Source organism: Hyaena hyaena, unplaced genomic scaffold, assembly GCF_003009895.1.
Source record: "Hyaena hyaena isolate Hyena2069 unplaced genomic scaffold, ASM300989v1 scaffold_231, whole genome shotgun sequence".
Classification (NCBI taxonomy): domain Eukaryota; kingdom Metazoa; phylum Chordata; class Mammalia; order Carnivora; family Hyaenidae; genus Hyaena; species Hyaena hyaena.
Window position 1 is genome coordinate 2,175,329 of NW_024080862.1, and position 20,203 is coordinate 2,195,531.

Genomic DNA, 20,203 nt, shown 5'->3' on the forward strand with positions numbered 1-20,203 from the left:
TTTTTCTTCTGTCATCCAAGGAAACCACACATACAACATTAGAGTAAGAGCCAAAAACCTGATAATATGCTCATTCACTTCACTTCACATTTTAGTATTTGAAAAAACACAATTCACCCACAGTAGTCAAAGATACAGCAAGAGGAGGACCGTTCAAAAGAATTGCCGGGCACCATCTGGCAGTACACGGTGTTTGTGTCGTGGATGCATGAACGAGGTATCTACAGACTCCAAAGATCATTTCAGATGAGAAAGACTCAGGACTGTGTTGTGCAATCATCATCTTGTGGGATCATCATTTGATTCCCATGTAGCCTTTAGAAGGGGCTATTTTGGAAAGTGCATCCTGGACATATGTTAAGGGTGTGTGCGTGTTTTAAAAGAAACGAAACAGTATGCATAAAGTGAAATGCAAAATGCATACAAATACCATGTTTATGTTATGGAATGTTTTAGGCAGTGTGTATTATAGCTACAGACACCTGGTGTGCAGAGACACACATATGTGCGAATGTGCACCGATGCACACAGATGAAAGGAAATGTCAAAGTTTGTAGGTTTTCATGGGGTTTAGTGAACCTTAATTTTGCTTCTTTCCAGACTGTCTTCTACAGTTTTCTAGGGGTTTTTGTTTTTGTTTTTCAAACAGGGTTCTGGTCCTCTGGTCTTACCAAGTAAAGACAGCAACTAGGGGAGAGTCACCTGTTAGCCTCCCAGAACACAAAGGGGTGTGATGTTGCCATTATGGATGACACATAGCTGTCTTTAGAAATTGCGTTGTTCCCTTAAAATGTTCAAACTAGATATCCTACTGAATGTCTTCTTGGCCATTGCTGTAGACAATCTGGCTGATGCTGAAAGTTTGAATACTGCCCAGAAAGAGGAAGCTGAAGAGAAGGAAAGGAAAAAGATTGCCAGGTAACTCCACTTTCACCCAAGAATAGAACCTTGGGCAGAACCCAGGCCCTCAGCTCTCATTTCCTCAGAGCCAAGAGTAGGAGTCACACGTCCCCCTGCATAAAGAATCTCTGTGGTTAATTTTGGCGGCATAAAATAAATGATGCGTTTGATGCTGATGAGCTCTAGGATGAGAATTTTAATAAGGTGATCCATGTAATGAACCCAGTGCAGTGAGGTGAACGGGGAGCTCTGAGGATGGGTTGTGCTATGGTCTTGCTATTAGGGTTGTTTCCAATTAAACTCCATCCTTCATCAGGCCGCTGTTGATTCAAAATCTGGATCAGTATTTTTATACATAGCACTATGGTTACTTGGTTTCTCATGTTTTCTTCTGTGTAGAAAAGAAAGCCTGGAGAATAAAAAGAACAATAAACCAGAGGTCAACCAGATAGCCAACAGTGACAATAAGGTATATGTCCTAAAACAGTTCTCCCCTTTTCATTTCACTGTGAGTCTGTTGATATCATCATAAATGTGCCATTTACACTGGGAAGGTGTCATCCATGATATTTTGGTGTGAAAGTGTGACACACATCATGGAGGCTGGCCTCCCAGTGGGGTTCTCAGTGAATTTAGACAGCTGGCTGGTTATTAATCAGTATTTTATGAAATGACTGGTATGGTAAGTATTTGACTGGTGGGACTACTTATTTTTTCTTTACTGGAATTGTGTCATCAGACCTGACCTGTTAGTATCTTCTGGGTGGAGATTACAATCAAGGATTGTTTTTTTTTTTTTTTTTTTTTTTTATTTCTAGGAGAGAGAGAGAGAGACAGCGTGAGCAGGGGAGGGTCAGAGAGAGAGGGAGTGACAGACTGAAACAGGCTCCAGGCTCTGATCTGGCAGTCAGCACAGAGCCCGACGCGGGGCTCGAACCCACGAACTGCGAGATCATGACCTAAGCGAAAGTCGGACGCTTAACCGACTAAGCCACCCAGGCGCCCCAGTCAAGGATTGTTAACAGACGTCTGGCTCCAGAAGGATTTTTCAGTCCTTTGTTTGTTCCTTGAGTCAGTAAATACTTACTGAGTGGTTAATGTGCGGCAGATACCGGAGGTCAGCTGTGAACAAGACCAGTGAGGTCCCCCCGTGCATGGACCTCACATTCCGGCAGGGAGACAGGTATCTGCCTTGCAGTGACCATTCAGTATGGGCCAGTGTTGAGTGGGGAGGTGCGTGGATGGTGTTGTCGGCTAACCGTGGCCGGGTAGAGGTTATACCCGTTTTCTCTCCATTTGCCTTCAAGTCTGTGTCTTAAGCAGAATTACCAATGGGGACACTTGTCCCTATGCACGCATGCATTTCCGTGCAGTGTGCACTTTGGAGAGAGTTTCTCTCCCTGCGTTGAATGGCAGGGTTGAGTCTGCACTTGGATCTCAGCAGTGCATTGAAGTCAGAGTCTCCCCTCCTCCCAAGACCTCTCTGTCAATCTAGGTTACAATTGATGACTATCGAGAAGAGGATGAAGACAAGGACCCCTACCCACCTTGCGATGTACCAGGTATGGGGGCAGAGGCCAGTGACAGGCTCTCAGTTCATGAGTGATGCGGCTTTGCTACCACTCTGTGATCAGAGGCTCAGTCTCTGGCTGACTAGCCCAGCTGGGGAGCGTGGTGGGCAGTGGGGCTGCCGAGGCTGTGGGCCTCATCCTTGCGGCTGTGGAGCACTTAGCGCTGCTGCTTTTCTCGGCCACCCAGGTAGCTTACATAACTCAAATTCCAGGTGGTGGAGAAAGTGTGAGTAGATCAGGGCAAGCCCCACCCCTGCTGGGAAATCTCTCTAGGAGGCAACCAGCCATTACTGCTGTTATTACTGCTCACTTGACCCTTTCATAACTGCTGGTGTCTTACCTTTATTGGCTGATGTAGCAGGGACTGTGAGGGAGGGGTGCCGGGGAGTGGGGGACACTGATGGTGTGTGGCTTGAGGCCCCACACACAGTTTTTCAGGCAGAAGGTGAGCAAGGCTGCTGGGAAACAGTGGGTGCTGGGAATACTGCACTGATGCTTTTCATCTATGCTCAGACTTGGAGCTGCTGGGCACCTCCTTCCCAGAACTGCATGCACCCACAGGCTGTGATGCATGTGAGTTGGGCACACTTCTCGCCCCACCCCCCCACGCACTCAGTCCGTATTCTGAAGGGTTTTGACCAATGTAAGCCGATAGATGTGAAAGTTAACTCTTCATTTGAAACAGAACAATAATTCAAACCCAAATGCAACCGTTATTTCATGCCTACAAAAAAAAGTGTCTCATTTAAAGTAGGGGAAGAGGAAGAGGAGGAGGAGGAGGATGAACCTGAGGTTCCAGCTGGCCCCCGTCCTCGTAGAATCTCGGAGTTGAACATGAAGGAGAAAATCGCCCCCATCCCTGAAGGGAGCGCATTCTTCATTCTGAGCAAGACCAACCCGTAAATACCCACTTTCTGATTTCATTGTTGCCGTGTCTCACCTGTCCCCTTACAGATTGCTTGAGGGGGCCTGGAGGTGGGGAGAAGGAAGGTGGGTCACAGCCGCCTTCTGTGCCTATGCCTCCGAGCCCCTGAGTCCTCTCCGACACCTCTCTGGCTCCAGCTTGCCTTTGCCTTCTGTCCATCTCTCCCTGGCCATCCCGTTCCTAGTTGAAGGCGCTATTATAGGAGTATGGCCAGGTCCTGGGAGCAGCGCCATTCCAGATTGCCCTCCCCTTAGTCCCTGTGTATTAGAGCCCACACCTCAGGTGTCTACTCATTGTCACCTGTGAGGTGTTTTCCATCCAGAGGACCCTTTCTTCATGAGTGGGTCTTCTGTTAAGATGCTTTGGGGATGAGAATTTTGCGACCAAGTTCTCCACAGCATCTTCATCCTGAGACCCAGTTGAGTTGGTCAGTTTTCCCTATTGAGTTTTATGGCAACAAAGTGATATTGCTCGATGATGTTTTATAGGTGATAGCTATTCAGCTGTATGCTATCCTGCTTAAAATAGAACTTCTTGTGTTAAAATGATAAGGTGCTCACCAGGAGCACGGCACTGCAAGTGCGGTAAGAAGACGATGTTTATTCACGAGCCAGTTTCTCGGTTTTCAATCATCTGAGATAGATGGCATCCCTATGGGCAATGAATGGCTCCTGGAAGCATTTCTAGACTCGCAGAGGCAGTCCTTGGCTGTTAGAGAAGAACCCTATGGAATTCACAGTCCCCAGGGGGACACAGGTGGGAAGTGAGGCTGTCGTCCTTAGTGACTTGAGGATTTGATGGTAGTTTTTACAGCTCATCACTGTAGAGAATTTGGGTGTCTCTTTTTTAAAAAAGGTACTCAACTGATGTTACTGATGCCTACAGCTCACTGGGTCTACATATATTGAAGGAATGGCTTGATTTCCCTCCCCAGAGCTGTGAACACTCCTGCCCTCCCTGCCTTGGAAGGTTCTCCCCAGACTCACCTGCTAACAGCTTGCAAGCCCCCCAAGGGCACATCCCAGCATGAAGCAGCCCTACAAGGGAGGATTTGAAGAAAGGGGTCAGTTTCTCATAAAGTTGGCTCCTGTTTTGAAAGTGAAAAAGGATGGAGCACCTGGGTGGCTCAGTCAGTTAAGCACCTGACTTCAGGTCATGATGTCACAGCTCATGAGTTCAGGCCTCGAGTCAGGCTCTGTGCTGACAGTTCAGAGCCTGGGGCCTGCTTCAGATTCTTATCTCTATCTTCTTTCTGCCCCTCCCCCTGCTCACGCTTTGTTTCTCTCTCAAAAATAAACATTAAAAAAATTTAAAAAGTGAAAAAGGAAAATAATTTCAAGGGAAAACATATATGCATTCTAGAGGCCAAAAATAAAATCTTTAAGTTCTAAAGTCAGATGTTGAGGTTAAAGGAAGTCTGGTGCTAACTAGCCTCTGGGACGTCACGGGTGGCAGGACGCTGAAGAGTGTCACATAGTGTGGAAGATCCCCGCATGATTCTTGCATGATGCAGCTTTCTCTTCACTTTCTTGGGAGTGCTTGGGTCAGCTCCAAAGTTTTAAAACAAAAACACATTTAGGACAGAATCTCCTTGTAACAGAAGATGTTACCACCCCATCTACTCTTGTAGTCATTCATACAGCCAGGTGGCAGCATTAGAAAGGGGTTGCTCTCTATCTTTTTTAATTTTTATGTATTTTTAAATTTTTGTAAGTTTCCTTATTTTGAAAGAGAGAGTAGGGAGGGGCAGAGATGGAGGGGGAGAGAGAGAATTCCAAGCAGGCTCCACATGGACAGCATAGAGCCCGATGTGGGGCTCGAACTCATGACCTGAGCTGAAACCAAGATTCGGATGCTTAACCAACTGAGCCACCCAAGGGCCCCTTAATTTTTATTTTTAACTGAAGTATAGTTGACATACAATATCATATTGGTTTCAGGCAGACAACAGAGCAATCTGACCAGTCTGTGCATTATACAGTACCTACAGCAAAAAGCATGGTTCCCATACAATGTTATTGTAATAGTATTGATGATATTCCCTATGCTGTACTTTTCATCCCTGTGACTCGTTTCTTTTATAACTGGAAGCCTATACCTCTGGATCCCCTTTACCCATTGCTCTCATTCTTGTGAGCTGTGGCAGTGAGCCCTGAGCTCAGATTCCTTCCTAAGGCAGGCGAAGGCAGACGCTGGGCTTCAGGTCATAGCGGGAAAGCATTACAGTCCACCTGGATTGGAAATCCCCCTCAGTCCTTACTAGCTGCATTACCTTAAGACCTTTCACACGCTTAAGCCTCAGTTTCCCCACTTGTATCAGGACGATAATCCCCACTTTTAAGGACTTGATGAATGCTGTGTTTGGAACTCTCCACAGAGCCATGGCACTGTGGGTCCTCAGGGTCTGCCTTCTGCAACTTTTGAGGGGCTGAAGGTCAGGTGGCTCTGGTTGGCCGGGTGGGGGCACGGACAGCTGTCCTCTGCCTGACCTGTCCCTGCAGAGCAGCCCCAGCATGCAGGAGGCACTGGCCCTGCCCAGGGCTGTGTCCATGCAGTGGTTTCCCCCACAGGATCCGCGTGGGCTGCCACAAGCTCATCAACCACCACATCTTCACCAACCTCATCCTTGTCTTCATCATGCTGAGTAGCGCCGCCCTTGCTGCCGAGGACCCCATCCGCAGCCACTCCTTCCGGAACACTGTAAGCCACCGAGCAGGGCCAGGCGGGCGGGCCTCCCTCTGGGATCAGCACCGGTCTTTCAGGCAGGGGCTGTCACGCAGACAGGGCTAAAGGTTAGAGGAGGCCTCCTGTTCCCCCAGAGGTGTTGCAGGTTCGCGAGTGCCAGAGGGGTTTCGTCTCATCAGGACAGGACTTTTTTGAATCCTGTCTTCTAAACTTCATCTTAAATACTCGGCAGTAACTTAAAGTATGTTCAGGAGCCCTGCTTCTCCTATTCGTTCTTCACTGCATTTAGTCCCTCTTTTCCCCCTCCCTGGTCAAATTTACATCCACACTTGGTTTGAGATTTCTGCCCAGTTGGAAGCATCCAGCAGGAGAGAAAAATAAAAATGGAGCCGGGTATGTCCATGCTCCCAGAATTCTTACTTCAGGCTGGCAGGAAGGTGTAGAGCTGGCCTGGGCTCAGTCATGAAGCTACTTGATTTTGTGACTCGGTGGAGGGGGTGGGGTGGGGTGGGGTGGAGGGAACACAAGCGAGGGAGGCGATGGTGCTGGGGGCCAAGTGGTTCGGTGGACAGGAAGAATTGTGTCTTGATAGGACGGGAGGTGGTTTTACAAAGAAAACAAGTCGACAGCTGAGTTGTCTGTTATCAGTCAGTTCCGTGCTTTAGGGAGAGCACGTCTGTGCTGCACAGACACCGGCACCTCGGGTGGTTCTTGCCCAGGCGGGTCCCTCTTAGCAGGTCAGCTTGGTCAGCACCGAGAACAAAGCCAAGATGACAGCTTCACAAGACCGGCAGTCTGTTGTCGGCTCTGGGCTGGAGACCGTGGTGCTGTCTTAGGTGATTGTCAAGAAACCCAGGGGAGGGAGGCTGACGAGTGTGTGAGGCCATTTGGTATCGCTGCCTCACGTGGTTTGTGCCTCTCTGTGTCCATCAGATTTTTAGATATGTGAGTGTTAAGGCAAATGACTAGCACCCCAAGATTTGGGTTGTGACAGTCAAGCCTTGTGCTGTATCTTTTTATTTCCAGTGCTGTTGGTTTGAAACCTGGTGTACCGAATGTATCAGGCTGATAAAACATGGGCACTCTGATATGCAGATTTTAAAAAGACTTCTCTCCCAACGCACATGTCGGTGTTGATGTAAAGATGAAAGCTGTGCGTCCGTCTTAATCTGCACTTGCAGATCAGGGCTCTTGTTCAAGATTCTGACACTGTCTCTATCTAAAAGTTCAAATGGAGCAAAGACCTCGGTGTCCTTGGGCCTCATCATAGAAATGAGGCACAGTGCGTAGAAGCTGTTAGGAAAAAAATACTGTTATTGACAGACTAGGTTAGGAGCTAGTCTAGAACACAGATTGACAGAGTTAATTTACATGTGGCCCCATGTTCTTGTTTTTATTGTGATTGCTTCCTCATGAGTTTATGTCCCTGCTGCCTTTTCGAAGAATGTTATTATTCTTTTTAAACAGATGTACATATTTGTACATGTATTGCTTTCAAACTACAACAGTGTTTATTTTATTGAAGCAAGAACGCTTTATGTGAGATCTACTCTCTTGATAAATTAAGTGCATGAGTCGGCCTTCTTAACAGTAGGGACTATGTTGTACAGCATTATCTCCAGAACTCACTCATCTTGCATGACTGAAACTCTATACCTGTTGCACATCTCCCCATATCTCCCTCCCCTAGCCCCTGACAGCCTCCATTCTGCCTTCTGTCTAAGGACTTGTCTACTTTAGATACCCCATGTAAGTGGTTCATGCAGTGGTTTTATTGTGGTTGTTGTGTTAAGGTAGCTAAGTTATTAGTGGAAGAGGGGTGAATGGGGAAAGAATAACCTGAATCTAAGAGCTTTGACCTCTGGCACTGGGATGAGTTGCTGACATGTAGGCAGTGGTGTCTGTCGTGGCTACACGGGTGCTTTCGACATGAACAGTCCTGCTCTGACCTCACATGGGGGATAGGGCTCGGGCTTGCAGTATACTGGAAATACCTTTTGTTGCCTGGCTAGAATCACAAATACACGACAGGTGTCCAGCAATTTTTTTAATGTTTTTACTTATTTTTGAGACAGAGAGAGACAGAACATGAGCTGGGGAGGGGCAGAGAGAGAGGGAGACACAGAATCTGAAACAGACTCCAGGCTCTGAGCTGTCAGCACAGAGCCCGATGCAGGGCTCAAACCCACAGACTGTGAGATCATGACCTGAGCTAAAGTTGGATGCTTAACCCACTCAGCCACCCAGGTGCCCCAACAGGTTTCCAGCAAAATCTATAAAGTTTCAAAACAGAAGTGGTTTGAACAATGAATGCCCTCTGGAGAACTTCCACGGAGAAGAGTTAGTTTTCACTGTAGGGGTCCTCTCCTTACTGTGACAGAGAAGTAAATGACTCCCCTGGGCTGGATCCCACACTCAAGGAACAGGGCCCCGGGGCCCACTCCTCGCCCAGCCACCCTGTGACTGGCTTTGTAGCCTGAGCAGCCTGCCCCCTGATGCCTCCACAGCATCCCCGTCTGTTATGTGAAGAGAGTTGGTCTGGAGGGTCCCTCCACAGTCCCTTCAGCTCTGATCTTGGCCTTTGCAACCGGCAGTCTTGGCTGCCATCTTTGTGGCTGAGGGTTCCCTGTGCACAGCCTCCATAGAGCGATCAGACTCTTCGTTGCTGGCCCCCCTGCCCCACCTGCCTGCTCACCCCTATGGCTCTGAGAAGCAACAGGGACCCCGAAGGGTTCCCTGAGCGGGACTCAGTTGGAGGGTAGACGGTATATTCACGAATACTGATAAAAGCAACCTGGACTGATCATTCAAAGACCAGATCAGTCTGTTCCTTGAGTGGGCCCAGCTAGGAGAAAACAAACAAACAAACAAAAACCCAGTGTTTGGAGAGAGCAGTGTTAGATGCGGAGCAGGACCATAAGTAGAACTCTTCCCTGAGGGCTTACTCAGTCCTGCACATCAGTGATGGAGGGGCACTCCACTCTGATTTCACAGGCTGGAATCAGAGGGGGCATGTGGAAGCTTCTGGCCCTATTGGATGCCATTTGCATCTTTATTTACATTTTTCCACCAAACTGAAGCTCAGCGGGATGACACCATATTTTATTCTTCCAAGAATTCCCTTTAAAGATCTAAAATGTGTATAAGTCTCCGGTTTATCTGGTGTCACAAGTTTGTCCATGTTGTGCTCTGATGAGCAGAGGTTATTAACAAAGCACTCTAGAAATGAGCCTCTGTCCGTCCATGACATGAGACAGAGAAGAGAGTCCGCATGAGTGGTGAAAGGAGGTAAGTGTCCCCAGATGCTCTTTCTTGGTCACGAAGAGGAGCTGTCACTGGGCCAGATGGGGCATTTGTGAGCATCTCTGCACCTGCCTTTGGAGCAGCAGGCTTATCTTGGGAGAGCGGGTGTCTGACTGTGCGTGGGTGTCCCGCCCACGGGGGTGCACGCTGTTGAAGTCTGTCTGGATGCCTTTTTCTCACTTCCAACGTGTTGTCCCTTGCAGATACTGGGTTACTTTGACTATGCATTCACAGCCATCTTTACAGTTGAAATCCTGTTAAAGGTAACGGCTTTTTCATTGATCCTCACATACTCTAAAGCAGCGGTAGCAATAATAGTTGCAATTTTTTGTTTACTTTCCAGATGCTAGGTTACGCAGATTATGTCTTCACTGGTACTTTTGCATTTGAGATCGTTTTGAAGGTAACAGGTCCCATAGCAGTGTGTCGAAGGGGCCTGCTCCTGTGTGACACACGGCAAAGAAGCGTGAAGTGCTTTTGACTATTTTATTTTTTGCCTTCTGTGATCAAGCTACCCTTTTTTTTTTGTAAACCGAAGGATTTCCCCCCCCTATAACCATTCAACTTGTTTTTGCTGTTTCTTTTTAACCTTTAAATGCATGTAGGACTTTGACTTAATAATGATGACTAGAAATTATTTTGCTCCTTCTAAAATATATCCTCTGAAATGTGTCATCTGATAACAGATACATCACTACGTGTGAACCTTCTTCCACCTTTCCTGACCTCAGAGTCAGAGGAAAAGCATTTAGCCTATGAAAGGAATGTGTCTTCTTTCGTTTCTTTGATGGAATGGTTTTCAGTGGCCTAAAATAGTAACACACTATTTTCTTGCAATGGGATTTGCAAGATAACCTATTTGTGTTAAGATATTTTATATCTGTTTTAATGGATGGGCTTACATTTACACAGACGAAAAGAGCACCCTTTGGACAGGGTGCCCGAAATGTACTGCCCATGCATGAGCTCACAGTTGGCATTGCTGCATGTGGTTTGTGTACTGATTGTGGAGGCCTCCCGGCGCGAGCCCATTCCCCATGTGTTCAGAGGCCTGGAGACCCAAAGCGGAGAGCCAGGGACACCCCTGATGTGCTCAGGGGCATGGATCAGTGCAGGACCGGGACAGGGTGGCCCATGACAGTCATCAGAGCCGTTGTGTCCTAGTGGGGAGACAAGCTGGGAAATTTTCACCACAATTTCCTTCAAGCCAATTTTGGGTTTTTACACGTGCATCTCAGGAAAAAGAAACGTATGTTACATTAGACTACTGTGGAATGTGGGCTCTTTACAAAACCTTTTATAAAATGAAACCTCGATGAACCCTGCCAGGGAATGGGGTACTTTGAATTGCTTTCTTTTATTTTCATTTATTAAAAACATTAGCCCCAAATGAACCATCTTCTGTTTAAACCTTTGTTAAAAATATCTAAAAATTCACATTCACTCTTCTGCCCTTAAGCTAGTAGACGTGGCTGACAGTTCTCTCCTAAGTGAGCGTAGGGGTTAGCTGAACCTAACAGGGCCTCTGTCACAAGGAGCACAGACACGATGCACGGGGGTCAGGGTCAAGCATACTCACCCTGCCTCTACTTCATTCTACGCTCTCTTTTTTTCCTTGTAATTTACCTTCTCTTCAAACTGAATGGCGAACATGTTCCACTTAGTCTGTTAGTTCATCGAGGTTTTATTTTACTTCCCACAATTTTAAGTTATTAAATGAATATAGTATTCTTGGGCTTTGAGGCCATGAGATACAGGGTTATTTAAAAGAAATAAAAAAACAATTGTTACTTTTAAATTTCTGTATATTTGCCTCCATGACTTAAATCTTCTGAGTTTTCTTCATTTAAAACCTGTGTGAGAGGGTGGGAAATAAGTTTTTTTTTTTTAATATTTCATTTATTTCTAGGAGAGAGAGAGAGAGACAGCGTGAGCAGGGGAGGGTCAGAGAGAGAGGGAGTGACAGACTGAAACAGGCTCCAGGCTCTGATCTGGCAGTCAGCACAGAGCCCGACGCGGGGCTCGAACCCACAAACCGTGAGATCATGACCTAAGTGAAAGTCGGACGCTTAACTGACTAAGCCACCCAGGCGCCCCATAAGTTTTAAAACTGGAAGGCTTCAGAAAATGGAGGCTCTCCAAGAAGCATCTAGCATCCGAAGTGGTGGTTCCTGCTGGCCGTAGGAACAAAGACACCACTGTAAGGCCGTTCGGTTGAACCATAGCAAACTGCCATTTGTGTAGATCAACAATGGTGGTGTGTTGGCGATTTTATATGGTTCAGTGTAATTGTTTCATGACTCTAGCCCTCCTGTGCTATACTTACCTGAGCCTCCTTCACCCCCCCCCTTTTTTTAATATTTATTTTTGAGAGAGAGAGACAGAGCATGATTGGGGGAGGGGCAGAGAGAGAGAAAGAGACCCAGAATCTGAAGCAGGCTCCAGGCTCTGAGCTGTCAGCACAGAGTCTGACATGGGGCTCAAACTCAGGAACAGCGAGATAATGACATGAGCTGAAGTTGGACGCCCAACTGACTGAGCCACCCAGGTGCTGCCCCTCCCCCCCCACCTTTTTTTAATACACAGTGAACTCTATGTACTTTGCTGTTTTTACTCTGGGAACGTCCTCACTAAAGTCCTTGGTGCATCGCCAGTAGACACCTCTCTGGGGCACTTGTGGTATGTGCTCTGGGTGCACATGACTTTGAGTGCAGAGCAAGGTGACTGCCCTGAGGAGAGGCCTATGACAGCTTCCTGGCTATACCTTGCATGTGCTGGAGTCACTGGGCTTAGAAGCACCTTTTTTGTTTTAAACATTTATTTTTGAAAGACAAAGACAGAGTGAGAGTGGGTAAGGGGAAGAGAGAGAAGGGGACACAGAATCCGAACCAGGCTCTAGGCTTCGAGCTCTTAACACAGAGCCCGACGTGGGGCTCATACTCACATATCATGAGATCACGACCTGAGCTGAAGTCAAACACTTAACCTACTGAGCCACCCAGGTGCCCTGGAAGCGCCATTTAAACTGGATGTATTGCTGAGGACCATTAGTAGCAGGCAGGGATCTAAAAAATGCAAGTCTCTCTGAATAGAGCCCATGAGCCTTGGGCTCCAGCGCTTTTGCTGGCCACACTGGGAAGGCACACTTGGGTGACGTAGGCTCTCCTGGGGCCTCAGGGGCAAGAGCCATGAGTCCTGACGAGCAGGGCCTATCCTTCCTGGGATAGGAAGTTTGGATCGGCCCATGCTGGATTCTTACTCAGTTTAGCATTGCTGATACGAAGTCTAGACTGGTCTCCTCTGAAATGTATTTGACATCAGCTGCCCCTTTTTCATTATTGAACCAATATTTGGTTGCTTCATCCTGTTGGTTTATATATATCTGGCTTCCTAATGCATGCTTGTTAATAAAGTTGTACTTTCCTTGAGGTTTTGTAAAGAGCCCAGGTTTCTTTTCTTCTGGAGAGAGAGAGAGAGAGAAAAAAAAAAAAGAACATCACAGTAAATCACTCATGATTCTGTTTATAGATGGCGACCTTTGGAGCTTTCCTCCACAAAGGGGCTTTCTGCAGGAACTACTTCAATCTGCTGGATATGCTGGTCGTCGGGGTATCCCTGGTGTCATTCGGGATCCAGTAAGTGTTTGGGGATGGACGCGGGTGTGTGAGCACAAGATTCTGGGGCAGGACCGTTTCTGTGAGGGGTTTTAACATAACTCATAAAGGCTAGGCATCACTGTAACAATTACATTTAGTTACCCTAGAAAGCTTGATTTGCATGCAGGCCAGAGAGCGTCGGGACGCTTCATGTTTCTCGTATTTCTCCTTCTCTCCATGGCCCCTGCCAGGCTGAGCATATCACTCTCTGTGATGTTTGCTTTCAACAGAGAAGTCTCGACTGGGAGAGAGGGGAGCCTGCTTCTAGTCAGGCTTCCTCCAGGGCATCACGGCCTTACTTGTCTCACAGGACCGCAGTTCTCCTACAGGAGGGGGCCTCTGGGGGCCCTTGCAGATTGAATATTGAAGGCTTCTTCCCTTGATCTCCAGGATATAGCAGCTGCCATGACCCCTTTCTTTTGGCTTCTACAAGTTTCAGCTAGGAGGGGGCCAGGGCTGCAAGGCAGGGCCCCGGGCCTTTCCCCGGCCTTTGCAGGTGTCTGGTGGGTACTCGCCCCAGCTGCAGACCACCTGCCTGCTGCACCATGGGAGTCTGTGGCAGTAGCTCCCGAGGGAGTGTCCTGGGTGCTCACTTAAAAGCGTCTGAGCTCGGGTGCTGGCCGTCAGTGCCCCGGATGAGAACACGTGCCCACCTACCGGCTCCGAGCTCAAGTTAAATGGAGAGGCTGCGTCCCCCACAGAAGACCAAGGACCCCTACCTGAGCTGGCCCTCCCCTCCCCCCACTGCCCAGAGGGAGGGAGGCAGGAGGTGGCCAGAGAGGACGTTCTCACAGCATCTTTGCAGGCCCTACAAATTCACGGCTGTGCCTGCTCCCTGCCTCCCAAGCCCACGCTCCAGCCACCTGCAGGGCTGCGTGAGCTCCGTTCTGTCGTCTGGGGCCTCCCTCGTGTGGCTCTGTAGCCCTCCCTGCTTTGTCTGGCGGACCCCGGGACTCGCCTGGCCGGCACGTCCCCAGCTCCCAGAGGTTGTGCGCTGCCGGCGGTCCTGCTACCCCTCTGCTGTGAGGCCCCACCACGCAGGTGGTGATGGCGTCTCTCCCACAAACTCCGCAGAGGCCAGAGGCCGGGAAAGCCCCGCACAGGGCACCAGGGCACTCTCTGCCTCCCAGAGCAAACCCAACCAAACCCAGCCACACCCCGAAAGCCAAGGACTACCTAGCGCTTACACTGAGTGAAAAGAACAAAGCAAATTCCTAAATAGTGCCTCTGCTGCCTCGGCCATGCGCCCCAGTCGGGGCCTCTGTGAGTGCCTATGGGCCTGGCCAGGAGGGGCTGTGTGGTGTGGACTAGACGGGGAAAGACCCGTGTGTGTGTGTGTGTGTGTGTGTGTGTGTGTGTGTGTGTGTGAGAGAGAGAGAGAGAGAGAGAGAGAGAGAGAGAGGGAGAGAGAGAGANTGTGTGTGTGAGAGAGAGAGAGAGAGAGAGAGAGAGAGAGAGAGGGAGAGAGAGAGACAGACAGACAGACAGACAGGCAGAGACAGAGAGAGCACACTGGGGGAGAGGTGAGCTCAGCTCTATACAGGCCAAGGTCTTACAGCGAAGACCATGTGAAATAGCTCCAGAGTATTTAATCTGACTGTAATACACCTTGCCTTCCTTCTTTGCTCTTTTCCTTAGATCCAGTGCCATCTCCGTTGTGAAGATTCTGAGGGTCTTAAGGGTCCTGAGGCCACTCAGGGCGATCAACAGAGCGAAAGGACTTAAGGTTTGGATTTCCGCTCTCCGGCTCCCAGAGCTGGGCTGAAGCTTGATGGGTTTTACAGGGTTGTACATTTGGAAAGGACATTTCTTTTTTTTTTTTTCTTAACATTTTATTATTACTTTTTTAATGTTTTTATTTTTGAGAGAGAGCATGCATATGCATGCATACGGGGGAGGGGCAGTGGAGCAGAGGATCTGATGCTGACCACGGATGGCCTGATGTGAGGCTTGAACTCAAGAAGGACAAGATCATGACCTGAGCTGAAATCGGTTGCTTAACCAACTGAGTTACCCAGGTGCCCCTGGAAAGGACATTGCTAACCAGTGACACTACCTCTGACAAGTGCTGGAAGCATTTTACAAATTATTTTCTTTATCTTTTTAAATTTACTTTTCTTAATGTAATTACTGTTTTATTTTTAAATATTATTAATATTTTCTTGGGTTGGGGTGCCTGGCTGGCCCAATCAGAAGAGTGCACAGTGCTTGATCTCAGGGTCATGAGTTCGAGCACCATGTTGGGTGTAGACATTCCTAAAAATAAAGAAATAAACCTAAAATTTTTTTAAAAAATATGTTCTTGGCCTTATTTTGGTCTTTAAATTTATTCTCATGCAGGTTGTATAAAAGGCCAGAGGTTTTGCATTTTCCTGAGTACTTTTATCGGGGAGCAGGGGTCCCTGTGGACCTGTGTGCCCCGGAGTACTACACCTGGTAGTGTTCCTTCTGACTAAACCACTTTGGAGGTAACCAGGGAGGGGCCCGTCTACAAGGTGCTCCTCCCAGGTGGCCCCGTTGCACTGGAGGCAACTTCCCACAGATAACTCCCTGAAAACCAAGAGCAAGGGAAACACAAAGTTGGAAAATCATATAAAAATGCACACAAAAGTAGAAAAAATCTTGGTCGGTCTTAGCTCACCCTGAGGCTGAAACGACAAAGGCAGATGATGTTTGTCCTCCTTCCCCGGGCTCCTCTCTCCCCAGCACGTGGTCCAGTGTGTCTTCGTGGCCATCCGGACCATTGGCAACATCATGATCGTCACCACCCTTCTCCAGTTCATGTTTGCCTGCATCGGGGTCCAGTTGTTCAAGGTACGGGAATGTGCCTTCTGGCACACAGCCCTGCTAATCACTTTGTGGGGAGCCTGGATTTGACTGCCTCTTTTGTACGTAGGGAAAGTTCTATCGCTGCACGGACGAGGCCAAAAGTAACCCTGAAGAGTGCAGGTGAGTGTCCCGAATGCGAGAGTGGGGAATGAGGAAGTGCAAATAAAACACTTTGAGGATCTGCTTGTGCTCACTTTTCAAAAGTTTTCATCATGGATTGCGAGAAGCTTGGATGCTCAGCTCATGGCTGGAGAGAGGATGGGTGGGTGGGTGGTGTGGTGGTGGTTTTGAGGTGACATTCACATATCATAAAAACAATCATTTTAAACTGTGCAATTCAATGACATTTAGTACAGTCACATTGTGGGAAAAGCATGGCCTCGGTCTAGTTCCAAACCCTCATCACCCCCAAAAGAATGGATAGAATGGCTTTTAATGTTTGGTATAGAATCTCTAAAATTCTATAGAGGGCATGCACTAAGACCTAAAATAACAATTCCCAAATGCCCCAGAGAACCCCACCACCCACCTTTCAGCCACATGGATAATCCCCCCCTCCTCCAAACTAGAACTCAAAGGTCAACTCCAGCATTCAGGAGCTGCTTAGCCTCTACTGACATGTTTTCTAGGCTGTCTTTCTCCCCTTGCTCTCCGCACCCACATTTGGGGCATAGTTTTGTTCACAGGAACAGGCAGAGGAGAGACAAGGCGGGAAATACTCATGCTTCTTATCCCAAGATGTCCAGAAGAATGTGAAGGCAGACATGACACCATCGCCTCAGGCTGTAAGACCGCGTAGAGGTCTGTGTTTCCCCATCCTCTGGGGATGGCACTAGCTGAGGTCTGGTCGCTCGCACTGCTTATGTTCCATTGGGGGTTTCTTTTCAGCAGAAGGCATGGTCAGAGAGTATCAGCCACGATATAGCTGACTGTGTACCCCTTGGGCATCATCCACGCAGGCTGTGGGGTGGGGGGTGCCCCCTGGAGTTTTTGTGGCATGGCAGGAGGGCGAAGACCCCTTCTCTTCTCTCGCTAAGCCTCTGCTTCCCCATCTGTGAAATAAAGACATTGGCCCCTTTCCAGAAATTAAATTCAAAGGCAAATACTGTGTATTAGAAATTATAGAATTATTTTAGAAAGAAAACTGGGAATATTGTTCATACAAAGAGAAAGAATATGATTACAACCAAAATGCAGAGAGGAGGATACACCTGGGTTTGCTTCCCGGAGCTTACAGAATTCTCCATGCCAAAGCCTCAGTCTTTAGCGTATGCTTTGAGCCTGTTGTATATGAGAGACGTTTACTTGGTAGTTTTCATTTGTTATCAGGCATATGCTGGATATCTGACTAGTTAGTTGCTCTAGAGGATAGTCATTAAACTAGTAGGTACTCAGTGATTATTGGAACTGTGGACTAGGATGAATGCAGGACATGAAGAGGAGAAACTCTGTGCTCTGCTCAGATGTGGGGCCTGGATGGCAGACAGTGTGATGGGGCCTGGCGGTGGCCTTGGGGCAGCTGTAATCGATCTCAGGTCAAGCCAGGATGACCCACACTTCTTTTCCTCCTTAGGGGGCTTTTCATCCTCTACAAGGATGGGGATGTTGATAACCCTGTGGTCCGTGAGAGGATCTGGCAAAACAGTGATTTCAACTTTGACAACGTCCTTTCTGCTATGATGGCGCTGTTCACGGTCTCCACATTTGAGGGCTGGCCTGCGTAAGTATGGAGAACATCTCAATAACATTCCCAAGCCATCCCTTCAGTCATTCAGTCATTCATTTCTGGTTCTAATGTGTGCCAGACATGGGCGGCTACCACTGGGCCATGTCTTTCACTGACCCACTCACTCACTCATTCATAAAATGTGTTTTGGGTACCAGCTCAATACAGTGTGGGAGAAACAGTGGTCTCAACATGCTCCTCCCTTCAAGGCCCCAAACTAGTCAGCGTATCAGGCAGTCAAACCAGGTAGGAGAGTCTGCCGTCTCAAAGATGTACAGAATAGCATCCTGAAGAATGCTAGGATTTTGATGAGTAAAGTTAAAAAAAAAATTCAGGAAGAAGGAAGAAGGTAGAATACAAAAGGGAAGTCTCTTACACCGTTGTTACCCTGTGCTCTCATGGCCACCCCAGCCCCACCTCCTGCGACCTATACATACATACATACATACATACATACATACATACATACATACCCAGAGTCCTGGATGTCAAGTTCTCGCGCCCAGAGGACCTGAAGAAGGTGGACAAGTTCGCTCTCTCAGGCTGGCAGAACTCTCTGGATGCATGGGAGAGTCAGAACTTTTTATGGGGGAGCCTGTGGAGTAAGAGGGTAGTTGGGTGGGACTTGTTCATTAGGGACTGGTCCTGCGGAGGGAAGAGGCAGTAGTGAGCCCTTTACCCTGTTGAGTGTGTTTTAGCAAGTCAGGATGGCAGATGAGGGAAAGGGAGCAGATTTGGGACCTAGGGCTCAGAGGAGCTGGGCTCATCTCCTGGCTTTGCCCCCAAGGAGTGTGACTTTGGTCACCTAGATCACTCTGTGAGCTTCCATACGATGGGTATGACTGTATTGTCTGCCTTTGCAGATGGACGTGAAAGTGTGTAGCACAGTGCACTGTGGGGTGGTGCCTAGCAGTGCTGACTCTGCGTCATTGTGGGGGTAAATTAAACTTGGAGATGTTATGGTAATTTTCCTTCTTCCTCCTGAGAGTTCTGCTTAGCATATATTTAATTTCTGTGTATATTTCAGTTTGGGGAACCTCTCCTAGTTCTTTGGAAATCCCGGGTTGCTCGCTTATACTCCTTGTTGGCGTGTGTACAGCTTTCAGTTCTGCCGGTGTCTTGCACGTGATGTCCTTCCTCTCTCCCATCTGTCAGTAAAAGGAGCATTGTTGAATATCCATGAAATCTTTTCTCATGTCCTCAAAACATCAGCCATCGAATGTATTCAGGTGTTCCCTCCTCTGGGTGCTGGGCCGACTGGGCCTAATGCCAAGGAGGATGCCTCAGAGAGCTGTGTGTGTCCAGGGACTGTGGGTGGGCTCCCAGGGAGGGGTCTGCCAGGCAGGGGGCAGGCCCACAGAGGCCATCAGAAAAGGGGCACGTCTCACCTGGTCTTTCTGTTCTCCAGGTTGCTGTATAAAGCCATCGACTCAAACGGTGAGAATGTCGGCCCCATCTACAACTACCGCGTGGAGATCTCCATCTTCTTCATCATCTACATCATCATCGTGGCTTTCTTCATGATGAACATCTTTGTGGGCTTCGTCATCGTCACATTTCAGGAGCAGGGAGAGAAAGAGTATAAGAACTGTGAGCTGGACAAAAATCAGGTTAAAGTCACACACTGTTTGGGCTTCTGTCCCTTGAGGGAGAGAGGAGTGGCTTGTTTCTTGCCAGCTTCCTCCATGCACAGAGAAGGACACGTATCTGCTGGCTGTCCCGGCATCTCAGGCCCTGTTCACAGCACCCTCTCAGCTAGTTTGGGTCATTGCAGGGGAGAGTGAGCTTTCCAGATACAGATTAGACCTTGTAATTGTGAAATTCACCCTCTCCTATGGAGAAGTCAGAGAATTGATTAGGCCGCCTTCTGTGGGCATGACCCATGACTGATGGCTCATAGTCTTGGGAGGGATGTGGCCAGGGGCCAGAAAGCCCCCATTGCCCCTCCCACAGTCCTTTGAGGGCTGGGGTGTGGATTGTGTCTTATCTTCTCGCCCTCAGCACTATTGATATGTTAGGCTAGATAATTTTTCGTTGAGCTTTGTGTGCTTTGTAGGATGTTTCGCAGAATGCCTGAACTAGACCCACTCATTTCCAGTAGCAACCCACTGCCCTGAGTTTTGACAATCAGAACTCCTCTACAGACATTGCAAAATGTTCCCTGGTTGAGAACCATTGACTTAGGAGGAAGTGACCTATCACACTGCAGGGGAAAGTCGCTAACTTTAAACCTGGATCTAAGATTGCACTGGCGTCACTCTCATTATCCACTGCTTCGTTTAAACCAGTCTGATAGTGGCAGGGGCCTTTGGCTCTGATTGGGTGATGATGTGAGGGAGCCAGGAGACCTGTGCTCTGGGCTTGCTGTAAATTGAGGGCACCCAGGAGTTGCTTTTAGAGGTCCCTTCCAGCACTAAAAGGTGGTGAGATGGAGATTCAGCTCTGGGAGTTTCCCTGTGGCCCTGGCTCACTAGCACCTCCATTTGAGGCTGACATAGGAGCAGGGATCATCTGCCAGCCTGGCTTCTGGAGGGGAAGTGGCTGTGCTAAGACTGGGTGTCTCAGGCTGTAGCTGTGCCCTCTAGAGCAATGAGGACAGAGCTGGCTT

At 48.3% G+C, this 20,203-nt stretch overlaps 1 protein-coding gene across 3 annotated transcripts in view; it reads left to right on the forward strand.

Moving 5' to 3' along the window:
• Positions 1 to 20,203, forward strand: part of CACNA1D (calcium voltage-gated channel subunit alpha1 D) — a 303,488-nt gene that overhangs the window by 224,554 nt on the left and 58,731 nt on the right. For all 3 annotated transcript variants that reach the window (XM_039243605.1, XM_039243606.1, XM_039243604.1), the window contains 12 exons: positions 804 to 918; positions 1,300 to 1,369; positions 2,396 to 2,462; positions 3,223 to 3,370; positions 5,967 to 6,096; positions 9,588 to 9,647; positions 12,913 to 13,019; positions 14,679 to 14,766; positions 15,747 to 15,854; positions 15,937 to 15,989; positions 17,443 to 17,589; positions 19,004 to 19,205. In XM_039243605.1, the coding sequence (XP_039099536.1) occupies positions 804 to 918; positions 1,300 to 1,369; positions 2,396 to 2,462; positions 3,223 to 3,370; positions 5,967 to 6,096; positions 9,588 to 9,647; positions 12,913 to 13,019; positions 14,679 to 14,766; positions 15,747 to 15,854; positions 15,937 to 15,989; positions 17,443 to 17,589; positions 19,004 to 19,205 (1,295 nt within the window). The remainder of the gene's footprint in view (positions 1 to 803; positions 919 to 1,299; positions 1,370 to 2,395; positions 2,463 to 3,222; positions 3,371 to 5,966; positions 6,097 to 9,587; positions 9,648 to 12,912; positions 13,020 to 14,678; positions 14,767 to 15,746; positions 15,855 to 15,936; positions 15,990 to 17,442; positions 17,590 to 19,003; positions 19,206 to 20,203) is intronic.